The following is an 18,481-nucleotide window of genomic DNA, read 5'->3' as shown; positions in this document are numbered from 1 at the left end:
AAGATGATTTAGTATTAAAAAATGTTTTATTTTGAATATTGCTTTTAAATAAATTGGCCTTACACTTAGTATATGTATTAATTCCAGTACTTTTACCATAAACCGACATATCAACCATTTGGTAGAGGTTGATATTTTAGAAATGACGAGATGTGTTGAAAAAAATGCATCGAGTGTGTAGCAACATTAGGAGTTAAGTATTGCAATGCAAAAATTGTAAGTAAATCAATTAGGGACTAATTAATCGTCAATTTAAATTGTTATAATTTGTTACTTTTTCTCAAACCACTAGGTTTCACTGATTATTCAGCAAAATGTTATTCATCATTTTCAATTTTATATATTTTAACATGAGCAGCATTTTTACTTTAATATATACTGCACAAAAAATAGTTACATTGTGTTTTTAAGCGTTTCCTTTATTTATTTATTTTTTTGAGCAGTATATTTTTAAAAAGTGAGAATAAATATGTAGCTTTAGTTTTACATAACCATATGATGCACTTAACGATGATGAAACATTTCATTCATATTTGGGGCATTTTATTTTTACTTATTTTTTTGAAAAAATGGACACTAACTGTGGTTTTAATATGATTTCTATGTAAATAAAATGACTTTTGGACATTTAATTTGATGTACACTGCAAAAAAAATCCAACCTTAAATTTTAAGTTAAATCAAGTTAACCTTATCAGTACATTGAACTTAAATTATGTTAAACTGACATAAAACTGAATGAATAACTTATCAAATTAAGTTAGAACACCATAGATTAATGTTACAATGAACTAAAAACTGTCATGACTAATTGTTCATATTTATATTTTTACAGTGTAGATGTGGAACATCCAGTCTTTGTCTATAAGGTCATATAGGCTAAAATCTAATAAAACATTTAAATAGGAATTAAAATTTTTGTTTCTTAATATTTTTATTTTAATTTCCTAACATTTACTCAGTGAAACTAATTTCAGTTTTGATTCTTTCACTATATATGTGTATTATAAAAATAATTTGTGTTCAAAATAAAAAAAAAGGAAAAATATTTACACAATCCTCCACTATTCATTTGAACTGAACTCACATGCTGTGTCAGCTAGAGATCTGCCATATAATATTCAAAATGGAAAGCGTGGCCACCCGTATGGTAGGAGTGTCCAAAAAAAAAGTACCCCAACCCCACCCATTGGTGCCCTACAATTTCAAATGAACCTACTAGTTCCCAAAGACTGAAGGAGATAAGCAAGCAAACAGGCGGCTAGTTCACTCCATGATCTGAGAATCTCCTGATACTGATAAACGACATCTTCAATACTACACTTGCAGGTAAGTTCATAAATACGGTGTCAGTAAAAAGTGTCTAACAACACATGAGCTGGCTTTATACTCACTCAATTATTTTTATTATGTTAATTACTGGAATAATTATTTGTTTATCTGTCATTTCTACGTCTTTAAATTTTGCCAAGTATGTGATACACTTGATTTAATCAGCTTTTAAACCTTGCAGTATGTTTAATACACTTATATTGACATTAAAATGTTAAGTCAGGTAAGCACTTAATAAGTAAATTGCTTTTAAATCCTGCAACAATGATGAAATGTTAAACGTTTATTCAAATGTCAAGTGAAATAATTGTAATTATGTATATTTGTGTTATTATTATCATGTTATTTATGTTAGTATATACCATACATATATGCAAATTTACAACAAAAAAGTATTCTGAACGTTACAGTCTGTATTCATATTAAAGGTTTGATACATCAAACAACCACACATATGCTTTGGTTAAAACATTGCACAGAGTTAGCACTGAATTAAGCTAATATGCACTTTTTATGAACTAAATATTGTCTCACACTTGCAATGTGTGAAATCATTAAGTAGACTGTAGTAGATTAAGTAAACCACTGTTATCAGAAGAATATGTGATAGGATTCATAATCACTCATATAGATGGGGTGCAGTGTTTTCTATTCAATGTGATAACGCGACGGACTGAGGGGAAACGGCAAGACAAAATGAGGAATTTTCATTATTGTGTTAAATATTATTTATGCAATTCGTCCATAAATACAATTATGTTTTGATAAAGATGGCTGGGTAAATATTTGGTTGAACTATTTTATGGGGAGGTTACGATATCTAAGGTTTGCAGTTCAATTTTAATTAATTATAGACCTCAGATTAGACTCTACAACTACAGGCAAATAAAAAATGATTTAAACAAAATCTAAATAAAAATAAAAGAGAAATAAGTGCGAACAAACACCATATATTTTTTTCTAGTAATCTAAGTCTCAATAATAATATCTGTAACAATATTTATTTGAGCTTAACTACACTATATAAATGTAATAAACAACTTGCTTTGAGACTGAAAATATATTTTAGAACAATTTTTCTGTACAGACATATTAATATCAATATTAATCTTACTCAAAAGTCTGTTTTTTTTCTGTTACTCTTTTAATAGTCAATTACCCCAAGGGAGTGAATGTTGTTGTGAGCTAATGCTAACTGTTGTGAATGCTTGTGAAAAATTTAGACAAGCCGATGTATTTTTAGTGTTGACTTTTTGCCACAGTCAAATGAGGACCTTTCAAAGGGAAGTGTGACAGGCCGTACTGTCTAGATACCTTCATAAACCATCATATGTATTAATAAGCAGATCTCCAATACCTGTTGATATCAGTCATCATTTCCTTGATGCCAGTTGCTCTGAATGTTTGCATGTGCATATTAGAATCTACTCAAAATCTTTCCAGTCATTACAATTAAGCTTGAGCCTTATTTTTCATGATTTGCCAGATGGAGAACTCCTCTGAGCCTTCTCGTTGGGTGTCCCCCGGTCTGCTCAGTCCAGACCCATTGGTAAACTACACAACAGACTCTGGTTTACTGCCACCCGTTGATGTAGATGAACCTTTCTACTCCAGCTCTGAGACTGACCTACTGCCATCGTATTATTCCACCAGCGTCCAGAGCCGAGCCTCGTCATCCTATAGACACAGTCCAGGTGAGTCCAAACAGACCATTTCTGTATCACCAAATGGTATTGAAAATGTAATGATAGATAGAAGCTGTCTGAAGACATGCACTTATTGCTCAACTGCTTTGAAAATTAAAAAGCGTTACTTGTAAACAATATTTTCTTTAAAGTAACAATTAGCGTAGCTTAACACAAATCTAATAGCTAATTAAGGGATTTTTCTGCCTTACCATGGTGGCAGCAGGCTCAATGACGTTGCAGCACCTGAAAATAGTTTCCAGCTAGGTAACAGCACTGTGTTATACCATTGCACCTGCTGCAGTCATGGTACTGCAGCAAAATACCTTGATTACCCAACTGAAAAAACAGCATATGCTGGCAAGGTATGTTTTGATGCTGGTATGCTAGTCTTGCTTGTTTCAATGCTGGTTTTGCTGGTCTCAATGTTGGTCAGGAATAGAACTGAGACTAGCAAAACCAGCATCAAGACCAGCAAAAACAGCATTGAAATCAACACTGAAAGCAGCAAGACCAGCATACCAGCATCTAAACATACCTTACCAGCATGCTGTTTTTATCAGCAGGGTAGTATGGTAGAGTATAAGAGTATTGTTCCTAGCCAAATCGACTTTGAAAATAGCGACCTTTAGATTTCTGTCTGTCTTAATACAAGATGTAACTACAGAAGAGTCAAGCTTTAAAAAGAAATATTATCGAAACATGTAAACTTGTCAAAACTCTTGACATTTTTCAGCGACATGCTAATCGTCTAATCTGGTTCAATGATTTATGCTAAGCTTAGCTACAAGTACTCCTGCTTAACCCAGAGATCAGCAGAATGGATTTAAAACTGTTTAACTCTAGGGTTCATGCAAAATAAGGCTAAAAATTTCTTTCACAATGAAATAACACTTTTACATGAAATTTGTGTACTAACAATTGAAACTTTTTTTTGTTTGTTTTTGCATTTTTAAATGCAGTGTATTATCTATTCCAGGTCAGTAGATGACCTTGTTAGTTTCTAAAGAAACATCCCAGCAAGTATTTTTTGTTTCTAATAGATGTCTAATAGACATCAAAACATAGTTGTCTTGGCTAAAACAAGGCTAAATTTGGGTTGTCAGTAAAAATTTAACAGATATCTAAGAATAGGCCAAAACTAGACTAGTCATCAAATAACCAGAAAAGAATGACTACACATATAAAATCTTTCTAATTTGACGACTAGTCTAGTTTTGGGCTATTCCTGATGTCAATCAGATTTTCACTGACAGCCCAAATTTAGACTTGTTTTAGCCAAGTTGTCTATGTTTAGAGGTCTATTAGACGTCTATTTAACACAAAATCGTTTGCTGGAATATCTGTGAACACAGGATCCTAGTCTGCTAATGATATTTTGGTTGTCTTCAAATACTCAAGCATGCCTAGAGACTGAAAATGAAATGTACATAAATTCACAATTTTCACAAAATCACATTTATGAATTTATACATGATGATGAAAATTGTCTGCCAAAATAGTTTGGCGTTATTTGTATTTTAGGCCAAAGCCTTTTTGTTGATACACTAATGAAGTCTGAAGCAACATTGCCTCGTGGCATAGCTAAAAAATCATCTGTTTCCTCTGTTAAACACAAAACAAAATACTCTGAAGAATGTTATATAAAACATCCATTGACATCTATAATAATATAAAATACTATGCAAGTGAATGGCTGTTTTTTCCAACATTTCTCAGTATATTTTTTGTTCAACTCAAACAGGGTTGGAACAAGTGAAGGATGAGTAACAGTATTTTTAAATTTGGGTGAACTATCTCTTTAAGTCAATATTGTTGTCCATTTATATTTACAAACTGATCATTCTGTTATCTCATTAAAACAGTTCGCCAAGTTTACTCATCTCAGTCAATTCTGGGAAACATCCAATGGCTAGACAACTCTGCAGGTCACTCTCTAAACTCTCCCTACAACCCCACATCCACGGTCTGGTCCAGTAGCCCTTTCGCAAAAACACCTCTCCACTCTCACACCTCCACGTCCATCTACCAGAACACTGCCACTCCATCTTTCACCTCCCCCAAAGAGGGCTTCCCTTCCCCGAGTCGTGATGGGAAAGACAGTCCCAGGCTCCAGGAAGTCCTGAAAGCCGAGCGCTTGAGTCCCATGAGTGGAAGTGGAAGCAGCTTTCTCAATCTGAGTTCAGCCACTGGAGGAGTTTACGGCCCTTCTCCACACATGCTGAGTCCATATGGATCCTACATGAGCACATCTCAAGACTACAGTTCAGCAGCGCTCTATTCAACTGGGGGACCCTGGATGAGCCCTTCATCGTACTCACCCAAACTGCGCAACAAGATGAGACTTTCGCCACCTGGTATGTTGTGATCTAGTCGAATTGATTAAAATTGTGTGTGTTTTCCTTTTAAGAATTTGTGAATTTTACAGAGGCTCGTGAATGTGTGAATTGTGGTGCCACCGCCACCCCTCTGTGGCGTCGAGATGGGACAGGCCACTACCTCTGTAATGCTTGTGGACTGTACCATAAGATGAACGGCCAGAACAGACCCCTCATCAGACCAAAAAAGAGGCTGGTATGTAAAATGAATACAAAACTTAATGTTAAACTAAGGTAAATATAGTTATATAGCACTTTTCACAATACAGATTATTTCAAAGCAGTTTATAATATCTGAAGAACTTGATTATACAATGTGTGATGAAGCAGTTGCTATATATAATATATTTTAACCACTGTGAATATACTGCATGTGCATTATTATATAGTAATAAAAACTAGATATAGCAAAATAAAATAATGCACCATTGTATGAGTAGATTAATAATAAGTTACATTTTTAACTAAATGAGAAAATATGCAAATGGTATCTGCTATAAATATATAAATTACATGTTGTTTTATGCATTAATATTGCATAACTCTATAAAAACTATTCTTTAAAATATATATATATTTATTTTGCATGTATGGACTGCATTTATTATGACGCAATATAAAAGCAAATGTTGATATTTGCTAAATCTATATATAGCTTTATGCAAATTTGCTATTTGTGTGCAAATGAAATCAGAACAAACATACCAACTTTAAATAAAGAGTTATTTGATAATAGTCATAGTTGTGATGAAATAATATTTATACAGACAGAAAAATGTCTATCTATGTCTATTCACACACACACACACACACAGTTGAAATCAGAATTATTAGTCCCCCTTGTTTATTTTTCCCCAATTTCTGTTTAACAGAGAGAAGATTTTGTCAACACATTTCTAAACATAATAATTTAAATAACTCTTTTTCTAACAGCTGATTTATTTTATCTTTGCCATAATGACAGTAAATAATATTTTACTAGATATTTTAGGACACTTCTATACAGCTTAAAGTGACATTTAAAGGATTAACTAGGTTAATTGGGTTAGGCAAGTTATTGTATAACAATGGTTTGTTCTGTAGACTATCAAAAAATACATAGCTTAAAGGGGTAATAATTTTTACCTTAAATTGGTTCTTAAAGAATTCAAAACTGCTTTTAATCAAGCCAAAATTAATTAAATAAGACGAAATATATTAGGGATGCTCCAATCGATCGACCCGAGATTGTTATTGACTGATAATCACATTTCATGACTCGATTGGTATTCGCCAATCTGGCCAATCTCATGAACCGAGGAGAGATCTCCACTTTATCATACTTGAAGGGAAAATGTGCTTTATGCAATAGCAAAGCTATATAAAGCTTAAAGCATCAGCATCAGTATCGGCCGATCACCATGACATGGAATCGGAACAGCATCCCTAATATATATACCAAATATGTTTGCAATAGGGTATATGCTGAGCTAGTGTTGTTCCCATACTGATAAACTTACGGTGACCTGTTATTGTGAGTTTTTTCCATTTTATATGGTTCCTTTCACAACATCGATGTTGCAATGTCATTAAAATACATTCAGTTAAATAGACTTTGGCATTCATTTAGTTGCTCAAGCGCAAAACAAGACAAAATGCCGTTTACTCGCACGCACCCATCAGAATCGGCAGGCTAGCACAGAAGCTCCACTGAATATACTGGGGTAAAATAAATGCTCATATTATAAAGACATGGTGGGGAAAAATGTAATTTAATGCGGTGCTTCTTGTACAATCTGAGACCAGCTTTATATTAGATATCACTCAGCCAGTGGAGATGGCTGATTTTTAAAGAAAACAGACCTTAAACGATTTTGCAATGGCATTTAGTTCACCAGAAGCGTTTAATCTGTGGCAAATTAAAAGTCCTGTTAGCATACTTTGGCATATACCCCATTGGTTATAATGAACTAAATAATTATACAAAAAATTGTCTCCTGCATCAGATTGTCAGCAAACGTGCTGGAACGCAGTGCGCCAACTGCCACACTAGTACTACAACACTATGGAGACGCAATGCCAGCGGCGAGCCTGTGTGCAACGCCTGCGGCCTTTATTTTAAACTACACAATGTGAGTATACACAATTACACTACGTTTACCAGAAGGAAAAATAATCAACCGTCAAAACATCAAATGTACTACTTTTTGCAGGTCAACAGGCCTTTGACAATGAAGAAGGATGGCATACAAACTCGAAACCGCAAGGTTTCAAACAGAAACAAGAAGGGCAAAAAGAATGCAGCTTCAGAAGTTTATCCTGACATGTCTCACATGGCACCTCCAGATGAGCATGTAGGAGCGTATTCTCTGAACCCAGGACCCCTTCTGTCCTACAGTCACCCGGCTCATCTACTGCCAACTTCCACCTTACACTCCTCTACCACTTTGCCCTACACCCATCACCCAAACTCTGGCATGATGCCCACACTAGTGTGAAGGAAACATCCACGGGACCATAACGAAGCTTGTAAATTATGTTGTACACACTTTTTGTTTCCCTCAATAAATGCATCCCGTCCTATTTTTATTGAAAGAGATGCATTAAAGCTGCTCCATATCTGCTGCAGTCAAACAGCTTGTCAGTGATATTTGAACCTGTTGTGTAGTTGAATAGAAAAACATGGCTGAAACTGTGAGCTATATCATTTAAATGTAAATATTGATGATTGTATGGCTTATTGTATGTGCTTTAATCAGACTATTACGACTTCTTTTGAGACGTTCAATAAATGTCTTGTACTTAAAGAGCCCCTATTTTGCATTATAAAAGGTCATATTTTGATTTCGGCTGATATGCACGCAATGTCAAAAAACACTTTCATTGTCTTATAATATGCATTTATTTTTACATAACTATCCCAACGACTCCAGTATGATTGGTTCAGCGATACATTTGTTTCCAAACCCCTCCTTAGCGTGTAGCTAATCTGTGGTGATTAGTCCGATGACCCAGTCTATTGTGACACTAGCATATTACGCTACTCTTAAATCTAACCCCAAGTAATAACATTTTAAAAAAAAAAAACATTTTTTTGGAAAACTGACTGTGCTGCGCGTGTGTAGGAACAGCTGATGGTGGATAAAGCAAACGGCAGAGGATCATAAGCATAAAATGCATTTAAATCGGTAAAGGAAGAAGCACACGTTGTGTTTTCAACGTGATTTTGGATGCAATAAGTAAATAGCCCCATACAGATTTAACCTGAGTGATACAGATCTATAATAGATATGTGACTACTGTTGTGAAAATTTACTATAACAGTTTATTCCCCACATCGGAATCTCCATCTGTCAGTGATCATCATTTTCGTCTCATGATCAGTCCAGTGATTCCCAGAGCTCTGCTAGTGTCTAAAAGGAAAGGCATTTTCACGTTTTATCGAAACCACACTTCATATTTGGTGATGTAGGCCTACCATATCGCCGTTGATGCGTTCAAGCAAAAGATCGGAACCCAACATGATTCATTTAATCCTCTCTGAGTCGACTATTACATTAAAGAATCAACAGTTTTAAACACACTGCACTTTCATATTTAAACCTCAGAGTGTATTCACTCACTTAGGCCTGTGTTACACACTGCATGGAAGCTCATTTTTAAAAACCCATAATAGGGGCTCTTTAAACGTTTTGAGGTTGAAATATTACCAGCTACATACAGATACTACAGTAACTTTTTTTATATCATTAAACGCAATTCAAAATCAGTTCTGGGAGTCGAAACTAATCATGTGGCAACTATTTGATTTAAGACTTCAACATTTGTTTTCATATCTAAAATAAACCCAATATATTGTGGAATAATGTTTTTATAAAAATTCTAGTACTGCTTAAAAACGTGATAGTTTAAAACTATTATATTCTTTATTGACTTAACAGATGTGGCAAGTTTGATGCATGCTGTAAAAGAGCGTGTTGGTTACGGTACACTTAACCTTAACTTTCATAAGTGACCACTTTCAGTATGATGATATTTAAATTTGCTAACGTTAACTGTTTTAGACATTGTGGTTTGACGCTCACTATTTAGACTTCGTGTCACTGCAGCTATGCAATAATAGTGTCTTTGTCTATTTATCCACTTTGCAGAGGCTTTGACAATTGATCTGCTTTTGGAGCATGAACATGCAAATGAAACGCTTTCCATAAAGCTGGCGGAGGGCGACAAAGCATTTAACCCAGGTTACATTTGTGCCAGGCTCTAAATTTAGCTCAGGCGGAAAAACTGCGTATCTGTGTACTGCCAGGGCTCACGCGCCACAACTGAAGGTAAATAAAGGCACCTGCACTGGAAGATGTAGGCTACTTTACAGTTGTGTGATGCATCTCATCGACTGCATAAGTTTAATATAAATACATCACCACGTAGACATGCTTACAACTTAATGACAAACACACGACAAAAAGGTAATTAACTCGACTCTTACCTTACCGGACTGGAAAACTGCCGCTTCTTTAATTTAAGGTGATGTTATTAATACAATTATTATTTTCTTCTAATCACGCCAACAACACTCAACAAACTCTCGTCTGCAGTAACGGCCTTAGCTGAAATCGCAATAAAATGTCTACCTTCCACAGGATCCTCTTACAAAAATGCTGAATAGCTCAGAAATTTAAATTAATATAATTAATTGGTTGGTTTTAACATAAAAACTAAAATTTTCACACAGCAAAAATGTTAATGTAAAACAAGCACCTGCAATATTTTGTTACTCAGCAAGATCTTAAAATACACCTTACTTAATGGAGAAAGTCCAGAAATACATAATTTGCATGCTTACATTAACTGAGGTAAAATCATTGCATGATTGATCATTAGTCACGTGCAATGGTGAAAAACAGATCACTTCTCAAGGGTAACTGTGAACATCTGTGGACATGACCTAATCCTGACCTCTGGATGACTCAAAAATCTAAAACTTAAAATGAAATGCACAGGCTTGCATGATTTTGACATTGAATCGTAACTGTACTTACTGATATGTTAATCAGAAATATCTCATCTCAAACTATTTGTCACACCAATCATATTTAAATTCTGCAAACACCTACAATATCCAAAAACACTGTTTTGATAAAGTGGTGTGTCCATAAATGTTGTTTAAAACGTTGAACCATAATGCTCTGAGTGGCAGGTTGGTGTCTATTTTTAATTTTTGCCCTCCCTGAGTTTATCTGCTGGGACGGCCAGCCATATATTGGGGAAATGGTGACAAATGACTGTAAGAGATTAGCAACCACAAGACCAGCAGAGCTAATTCAAAATGACATCCGTTAGTCCTTCTCAGTCTCTTCTCCCTCAATAACACTGGTTAACAAGAACCTTAGGTTTCAACCAGTCTTTCAACAGAGTTACACTAAATAATTGCATTTTCCACACATCAGGAGCCCAAACTGCAACATATGGACACATTTTATTTAAGCAATACTTCAATAAATGCTATGGAAATTTTATTACAAATTAGGTGCAATACTTCTTATATTAAAGCTTGCAAGGATTATAATAACCTTTTAGTGCCAAGATTATATATGCATTGCAAAGCTAACATGATCATTAGCTTGAAGCTGAACAGGAAGTGTTTTAGTTTACTTGGACGGATGGAGCTGCTATATTTATGTAATGTAAATGATTATCTGTATTTATGAATGACAGTGACCTCTAAAGGCAGTGTAGTGTCAATACAAATAGTCCAGATTGGTCACTTTACAACTGTAATAATGTCCTACCACAAAAAATATAGAAGAATGTTTGTTTGCTGTGATAATAATAATAACATCATAAGACTTACCTTTATATAATGATTCCAAAAAGAAACACTAAGCACTAATACTCAAGCTCAAATAATATTTCACCACCTCTATCACAATGCATCAAAATAGTGGTCTGGTCCGCCAATTATATTATCATAAAGTCAACAAAACTGTATGTGACAAGGATATGTACTGAAAAGAACAGAAAAGTAATTATCGTTAATTATGTAACTGAACATAAATATGATGAATAAAAACATTCAAGAACTTAATGGTAAATTACACTGTCTTTTTATTTGAATCAAGAAAAAAAACAATAGACCTATCAATTCTGTTACAATTCCAACAAGTGAATGATTAAATACAGAGAACAGTATACAAAAAAGAAGAAAGAAAAAAAACACCATGGACTATGGATCAATTGGAAAAAAAGAGATACAGTATATTAGTTTTTCTGCTCTTGGACAGCAGAAGTGTCTGAGAGTAAACAGTACTTTCAGTAAGGGTGTAACTCCTCTGGCTTTTTTTACTCAGTTCATGTAATAATGTTCAAATGTCAGCCAAAGGTGAGGTAAAAGGTCTGACCTACTAATCTGAGCATGGAGAGTTAAAGAGAAAGGAGAGAATCGCCACAAGCCATCATCTACCAAGCAACCCCACTTTCTTCCCCTTTACTTCGAATCGTCCCGCAGGTATGTAGTGGCTCTCTTCAGAAGACATATTACCTGACCAAGTTGCTTCGTCAGGACTGGAACTAGAAACAGAGCCATCTAGAACTTTTGGCCCAACTCTGGGAGAACTTCTGTTCGCCCTGACATCCCTTTCACAACGTAAGCTCTCTCGTAGCAATGCCCCTTTTGTCTGGGACTGAACTATCGAAGGCCTTAACGCTGGAGTATGTTGACTGACATTTTCATTAGGTATAACTTCCAACTCTGAATCACTGTCAGAGTCGATGGCAATGGGTTCTGAGGAGGATCCAGGGCATGTCTTGAAGGCACAGTTGCTTTGACTACTTTGTCCAGTGTTTAATGGCTGCTTTGACCCTATGAAGTCTGCTGGGAAACCAATGGGAGACTTGAGCCTAAACGATGAGGTCCTTGAGTATCCACTTTTTTCATCATCAAAGACTTCAAACAGACAGCTGTCATCAAAGCTCATGTCATGCTTGATTTGGCTCAACAACCGCATGTTAAAGCCCAGTAACACCACTGGTTTGCGGGAGGTAAAGTCCCGGTCACATAAGCGGCGATGGTTGCCAAAATGGCTTGCAACATCAGACTTCCACAACCAGAGGCTTGCAGCAAGTTTCTCAACCTCCCGTTGGGAGGGGTAGGGATGTCGATTGAAATATGCGGTGAGGAAAGCTTTACGCACTTCGTAGGATTTGTCACCATAACCTTTTGGATCCAAGGCCAACACGATTGGCTCTTCTGGCTTCTCAGCGAAGCCTGTAGGGTAAAACCTAGACTGGTCTACCATCTTTCTTCTCTTTGGGTCAGATGGATCAGGGGTAACTAACTCGCGCTTCAGAGACCCAGCTCCAGGGGACCGCAGCCCAGTCGTGATGGGCTTGGAGCCTTTGGGAGTCTGGCAAACACCCCGGCAGTGCACCAAATGGAGAGTAATGGTGGAAGCTGTCATGTTGCTTGTGTACACACCCAGGCAGTGGATGCACTTGTAGGTTAACTTTTTCTCTACAGGGTGCAAAGTTTGGAGAACCTGGTGACTATCGCGTAAATGATGGGCAAGGGCATCTGAGATGGGCCCTTTTAGAATAGTGAAGCACAGTGGGCAGAGTGTTTTTCCAACCTCTTTCTTTTGTGACACCGGTGACTGTGACATGTTTCGCACCAATGAATCGCTTTGGGTATCCGGCTGTCTTACAGACACCTTCACAGGTTTGGGCATGGCGCTGTTTTGTGACAGTTGATTGGCAGCTGCGGCAGCAGCGGCAGCTTCAGGTGTCTCCTTCATATTGTAGGTGGTTACTAAAAGCTGGACATTTTTGAGATTTCCTTGCTGAAGTGTGAGATCGAATGTTAGAGGAGAACCAGTTGGCTGATCCCCTTGCTCATTGGGGTGCGCCAGGCGATTGTGTGCTACAATTTTCTCAACCTCATGAAATGTGGAATGACAATGTGGGCATGATAGCCCATGCACTAGCATATGGTTCAACAAAGAGTCACTTGGAAGGTAACGGTTACAGTACAGACACTTGCTTGTGAAATTGTGTATCTTCATGATGTATTTAGCCATCGCCCTCACCTTCTCTGCCTGATGTTCCTTTTCAAAGTGAGCACTATATGCACTTTCGGGGAATAGTTCATTGCAGATGGTACAGATCTTCCACTTTTGTGTTTGTGAGGTGTTCAGAGCATTGGCTGAAGCTTTCTTGGCCTGCAGTGATGTCAATGTGGCAGTAGCAGCATGCACTGATGAAGAAAGAGGTAGACTCTTCAGTGAGGGGGAGAAAGAAGCTGACTGAGCATTAAGATGTGCAGCACCATGGACTCCAAAGCCGCCCAGGTGTTTTCCAGAGTGTGAATGAGAGACTGCACTAGACACAAAAGCTTTATCAGGTAGTGTAACGCGCACTGGCTGACCAGGCACAGAGTTGCCAGCAAGGCTTTGCTTAAAATGGTTTCCAACAGGTAACCCCACCACTTTGGGCATACTGAAGCGATTCATTTGAGGTGTTTGTGGACGCACGCCAGAAGTGATAGGAACACCCCTTTGGATTGGATTCGTCTGGAGCCTCGGCACTATGACATTTGTGTGCCCGATCATAGCAGTGACTTGATGGCCAATGCGCTCATGGAATTCAATGACGTGCTGCACCAGTGCTTCATAAGAACGAGGTGTAAAGTGGCAGCTCTTGCAGTGAATCCCATGACTGTTGGCTTGGGCCTCTCCACTGTTTACTTGCTTCTCTGAGTTTTTTCCCAGGTAAGGTGTTGCCACGTGCTGGAAGTGTTCCCTGTAGATGTGCCGGCGCACCACGTTGTACAGTCTATCTCGATAGGTGCACTTCTTGCAGTAGTACACCGGGAGCTCCTTTCGATCACCCAGCATGGGTTTGTCCACCCGCATGCCATCTTTAGCCCCTACTGGAGCTCCATGAGGGCCAACGACACCCTGACGCATCACATTGTGAGGCATATGGAAGAGCCTGACGTGGGTTTCCAGAGTCCTCTTGTTCCCACTGTATGTGCAATAGGAGCAGTTAAGAAGTATTCTGCTTTCAAAATCTTCCCTGTGAACATTGCGGAAGTGGTTTTTGTAGGCTGAAAAATATTTGGAGGCAAACGGGCAATCTGAGCAGCAAAACTGCTTTGTTCTGTAGTCCTGCAACATTTGAGAAACCAAGCAAAATGTTAATGCGGTGTAGGTTATTTTTGCTTTGCTTTGCTTTGCTTTTCTGTTGCGGCGGATGTGGCTGACATACCTGAGACTTTGTCCAAGTTGGATCCCATGTACAAAGGTCAAGGTGAGACTCATTCGAGTCATCAGAATCATCGGGGTCTACGTCTTTGTAGTCCTACAGAGGAAATGGACAGAAAATAGCATCAATAAAGCTCAAGTGATCAATTAGTGTGATGTCTCAGGTTTTTTTTTGTTTTTTTTTATGTTCAATTTGTCTGAGGGAAAAACAACAACAAATAAAACACTGTTCAAAAGCAATCACCTCCACATGCTCTTTGCAGTAGTCAAGGCCAATGTCACTCAGCAGTCTCTTGACTTTCTTCCTGGCCTTCCTCAACCGGGTGAGGTTATTCACTGGAAGCTGAAACATCTCTTCTATGAAAAACCATTAGGAATAAGGATTTTAGGTGAGCTGTCAGTTGTTGAAAAGGTGCACTCTGCAATTTCAATTGTTATTGTGCAGACCAGTTGCACTTAATGGTATGAACGCAACAAAAACATTTTTTTTTCTGTAAAAATGTAATTGCAAAAACATTACATTTGCAGGAAGCCATGCTTAACTTAAGACTTTAAGAATAGGGACTGTATCCACTTAAAACACTACTGTTTCTGTCATTGTGATGTGCTTTATAAATGCGTGTTTTAAAAGCTTCAAATTTATTTGTGAACTGACTACCAAAAAAATACAGAAATATATGATAAAAGTATGTGTTTGTAATGACATAAGTAAATGACAATTTATATATATGTAATAAATCTTAAAACAGTTGTGCTACAACTTCATAGCACACAAAATTGTCTGTTTTAAAAGACTAATAAAATATGCTTCTATACCATTCTAGGCATGTTAAATATTCATATAACTTCCCTTTAAACGATTCAGAATAATTCCAACATTTGTGTTAAGGCCTCATACTAATAAAAAAGACAAAGCATGCATGTAAATACGCATTCAGTGCCAACAAAAATAAACCGTTTGCTGAGACCATCACATTCTAGCAGAAGTAAAATAGACACTTCTTCTGCAAGCAATTATTTATATACACCTTTTTAAAAAGGTTCTTCTGCATTTCACAACTGCCCTTAAAACTCACATTGAGTAGTTTATAATAAAAAAATAATAAAAGTAATGCTGTTAGATTGTTGGAAGACCTAACATCTTTGTATTCGTGCACTAAACATGCATTTTTTTGCAAAATATAAAAAACCCATTTCGATTTTAAACTGACTCCTGATGCACAATGCACGCACGCATGCAGCTGCATATACTAATGCTACTCCACTAGACAATACAGGCCACAGCGGCCTTTTCATGGACTCGGCAAAATGAAACCCCGTTTATTTTGACGATACTCCAGCCTTGCAGGGGCCAACATTTAATAACTTAATCGTGTGAGTAATTTATGATTTCCCTCAAAAACTAACTTAGTTTAGCGATTGCCAATCTATTCACATATATGCAGTTAGCATGTTAGCTTAGCCGCGGGATGTTTCATGTGCACACTGAACTCCACACAAAAGCACTGGTGCTAGAGACAGAAAACAGGCTTTTATAACAACATATTACCTGCTTTTCTTCGCGGTCTCGCATGGAATTCCCTTGAAGGGCTTGGTTTTCGGCTCAAATTAAAGTTAAAGACGAGATGACTGAGATAAATTGTGGTTTATTCGGCCCGGGCAGATGCTGCAGTCTTTCGCGCCGCTGCCGCCGCCGGTGGATTTCGGCAACTCATCCTGAGAATCCGCACCATGTGCCTTCAGCTGGATTCACACAAACCACCGGGCGGTTTCTGTCGAGCCCATGAACCTATTCACGATTTGCGCGGTTTAGACGGGAAGTTATGTGAATTCGGATGGGATACAGGGCAAAGAAGAGACTTTTTTTCCCTCGTCGAGGCTGTTCCAGATACCAGCCCAGCCTGTTCAAAATGGCGGACGCTCGCAAACGGAAATGACATATATTTTTGTGAAGTTCAAAAGGGGCCACGCTGATGTCTGAGGCCTTTCATCGACATCACACAAGTAGGTTTTATTTGTGCAAGAGATGTGCACGATGAATTGTTGAAATAGTTTGCTTTTTTGCTTCAGCCGTAAAAATGTTACATATTTTTCCACAAACAAACAATAACAGTTGTAGTTTTTTTGTAGTTATGGTAGTTAGTCATGTTTTTGTTACATAAACCATAGTTTAAGCATTGTAATTTGCAGGACACTGGGGGTAGCCTATACGAAAGGTGGACCGGGTCTTCATTCTTGCATCCCACTCCCAGCAATTATTTGGATCAAGTTGGGATGTCTAAATAAGCATTTAATGTACTTATGCTCTAAGGGGATGTGTTCTATTAAATTGAAGTCTACAATATGACGCACAACATTGTTGTTAATGTAATATCACTGAGTTCCTTCCAAATTTCTGTTGTACATTATTGTTGTTTAGAACTGCCAGTCAAGCGGGCTATAGCTGGTTGAATGTCATTACCTTTGAATTTGGTGAATTCCATGAATATTATCAAATGTTAATGATTGGGCATCTTTTATTCTAATTAATAAAAAGTTGTCAGCAATTCCAGCATTATGGAAATGACATTTGCTGTATAAACTCAAAAGATAAATTCACATAGAAATTAACATTATATTGAAACATCACTTTATATTTTCCAAAACAACAGAGTTATGGAATCAGAAAAATATCTACCTGTAAACATTTTTTTATGTTTTAATTGAGGAAAATAAACATGTCATGGATGTAACTAAAAAAGTCTGAGTTTTCAACATAGGGTGCATCATACTTTTGGTAAAATTCTGTGAATTAAACTGCACAACTGAAAAGAAACAATGCTAATAAAACATAAGAGTTGGCTCTCTATAGAACAAAACCTATTAATTCTTATTTTATGTTACAATTTTGCATTTATGAGGAAAAAGCTTTGTCATGGATGTGACACCTCTTAGTTCTGGTTGTAACAGATTTTAATTTGCCACTTGTGTGATTTTGGTAAATTAAATATAATTATAATTATACAAAAAAAAAAAAACTTAAAAAGGCTTTCACTATTTTGGTAAACTTTTTTTTCATGGCAAGGCTGACATTTGCATTAGATTACTCTTTTATAAAATGTATTACAGCATAAACTACTTATTTACTATGTTTCTGAGTACAACAAAGTGCTCACATTCTCACATATTCAGAAATGAACTTATACAAAAATTTCAATTCAATTCAGCTTTATTTGTATAGCGCTTTTACAATGTAGATTGTGTCAAAGCAGCTTCACATAAATGGTCATAGTAACTGGAACAGTGTGGTTCAGTAACTGGAACAGTGTGGTTCAGGTTTTAGTGTTTAAGTTTAGTTCAGTTCAGTTTAGCTCAGTTCAGTGTGATTTAATCATTACTGAGAGTTCAGACACTGAAGAGCCAATTCATCCATGCGCAGCTCTACCAATCCTGAACCATGCGAGGCAGTGGCGACAGCGGAGAGGGAAAAAAAACTTCACCTGATGGGAGTGAAGAAAAAAAACCTTGAGAGAACCAGACTCAGTTGGGCACGACCATTTTAATTTCTCCGCTGGCCAAAAGTCTTGTGCAGAACTTCATTCGCCGTGGTTTATGCTGGAACATGGCCTCAGTGAAGACTCGTCTGTCCCTGGAGCGTCGCTGGAATCAGACTCATGTTCTCCACTCCCCACGACCATCAGCGCAGCAGCAGCTCAGGATATGGCCTGGTCCCGGATATGGAATCCTTGGGATCATCACGTCGCTGGTCTTGGATCCAATCAGTGACTCCGCATAATCTGAGGACCTCGGGATGAGTATCCCCAGGTGAAAATAGAGAATAAAGAAAATAATTAGCGTAGCTGCTGTTC

General features: G+C 37.2%; 2 protein-coding genes and 1 long non-coding RNA gene across 7 annotated transcripts in view; 2 read left to right on the top strand and 1 right to left on the bottom strand.

Moving 5' to 3' along the window:
• The first annotated feature begins 1,226 nt into the window (after positions 1-1,226).
• On the top strand, positions 1,227-9,142 carry gata1a (GATA binding protein 1a). Of its 3 annotated transcripts, none has more exons than XM_068224107.1 (6): positions 1,227-1,328; positions 2,818-3,025; positions 4,882-5,373; positions 5,499-5,590; positions 7,380-7,505; positions 7,587-9,142. In XM_068224107.1, exons 2-6 carry the CDS (start codon positions 2,818-2,820, stop codon positions 7,869-7,871), a joined length of 1,203 nt encoding a protein of 400 aa, XP_068080208.1. In that variant the 5' UTR covers positions 1,227-1,328; the 3' UTR covers positions 7,872-9,142. The 3 variants fall into 3 exon arrangements, with proteins under 3 accessions (XP_068080208.1, XP_073771591.1, NP_571309.2); XM_073915490.1 differs by having other exon boundaries at positions 2,818-3,232; positions 3,284-5,373; positions 5,445-5,590; NM_131234.2 differs by having other exon boundaries at positions 1,231-1,328; positions 5,445-5,590; positions 7,587-9,139.
• A 2,315-nt stretch (positions 9,143-11,457) lies between these two features.
• On the bottom strand, positions 11,458-16,554 carry adnpa (activity-dependent neuroprotector homeobox a). 2 transcript variants are annotated; one of them, NM_001080015.2, is made up of 4 exons: positions 16,183-16,554; positions 14,878-14,990; positions 14,638-14,730; positions 11,458-14,537 (listed from the first exon to the last, which is right to left on the bottom strand). In NM_001080015.2, exons 2-4 carry the CDS (start codon positions 14,983-14,985, stop codon positions 11,829-11,831), a joined length of 2,910 nt encoding a protein of 969 aa, NP_001073484.2. In that variant the 5' UTR covers positions 14,986-14,990; positions 16,183-16,554; the 3' UTR covers positions 11,458-11,828. The 2 variants fall into 2 exon arrangements, with proteins under 2 accessions (NP_001073484.2, XP_073772129.1); XM_073916028.1 differs by having other exon boundaries at positions 11,465-14,537; positions 14,878-15,199; positions 15,247-16,552.
• LOC101882529 (uncharacterized) overlaps positions 15,877-18,481 on the top strand; it is a 38,312-nt gene continuing 35,707 nt past the window's right edge. Inside the window, exon 1 of one of the 2 annotated variants that reach the window (XR_012387177.1) lies at positions 15,877-16,007. This is a non-coding gene — a long non-coding RNA (uncharacterized lncRNA). Of the gene's footprint in view, positions 16,008-16,568; positions 16,638-18,481 lie in introns of those variants that run through there. The other variant, XR_224449.6, reaches the window with a different exon arrangement.

Source organism: Danio rerio, chromosome 11 (assembly GCF_049306965.1).
Source record: "Danio rerio strain Tuebingen ecotype United States chromosome 11, GRCz12tu, whole genome shotgun sequence".
NCBI lineage: Eukaryota > Metazoa > Chordata > Actinopteri > Cypriniformes > Danionidae > Danio > Danio rerio.
Note: the sequence above shows the minus strand (reverse complement) of the source record. Positions and strands in the feature narration are given on the sequence as shown.

Excerpts from the sequence above, each read along its gene's own strand:
- gata1a (NM_131234.2), top strand. The coding sequence starts at position 2,818 with ATGGAGAACTCCTCTGAGCCTTCTCGTTGGGTGTCCCCCGGTCTGCTC. Across the intron at positions 5,374-5,444 it reads GATGAGACTTTCGCCACCTG|AGGCTCGTGAATGTGTGAAT; the intron begins GTATGTTGTGAT and ends TGAATTTTACAG. Across the intron at positions 7,506-7,586 it reads TTTATTTTAAACTACACAAT|GTCAACAGGCCTTTGACAAT; the intron begins GTGAGTATACAC and ends TACTTTTTGCAG.
- adnpa (NM_001080015.2), bottom strand. The coding sequence starts at position 14,985 with ATGTTTCAGCTTCCAGTGAATAACCTCACCCGGTTGAGGAAGGCCAGG. Across the intron at positions 14,731-14,877 it reads ACTGCAAAGAGCATGTGGAG|GACTACAAAGACGTAGACCC; the intron begins GTGATTGCTTTT and ends TTTCCTCTGTAG. Across the intron at positions 14,538-14,637 it reads CAACTTGGACAAAGTCTCAG|GACTACAGAACAAAGCAGTT; the intron begins GTATGTCAGCCA and ends CAAATGTTGCAG.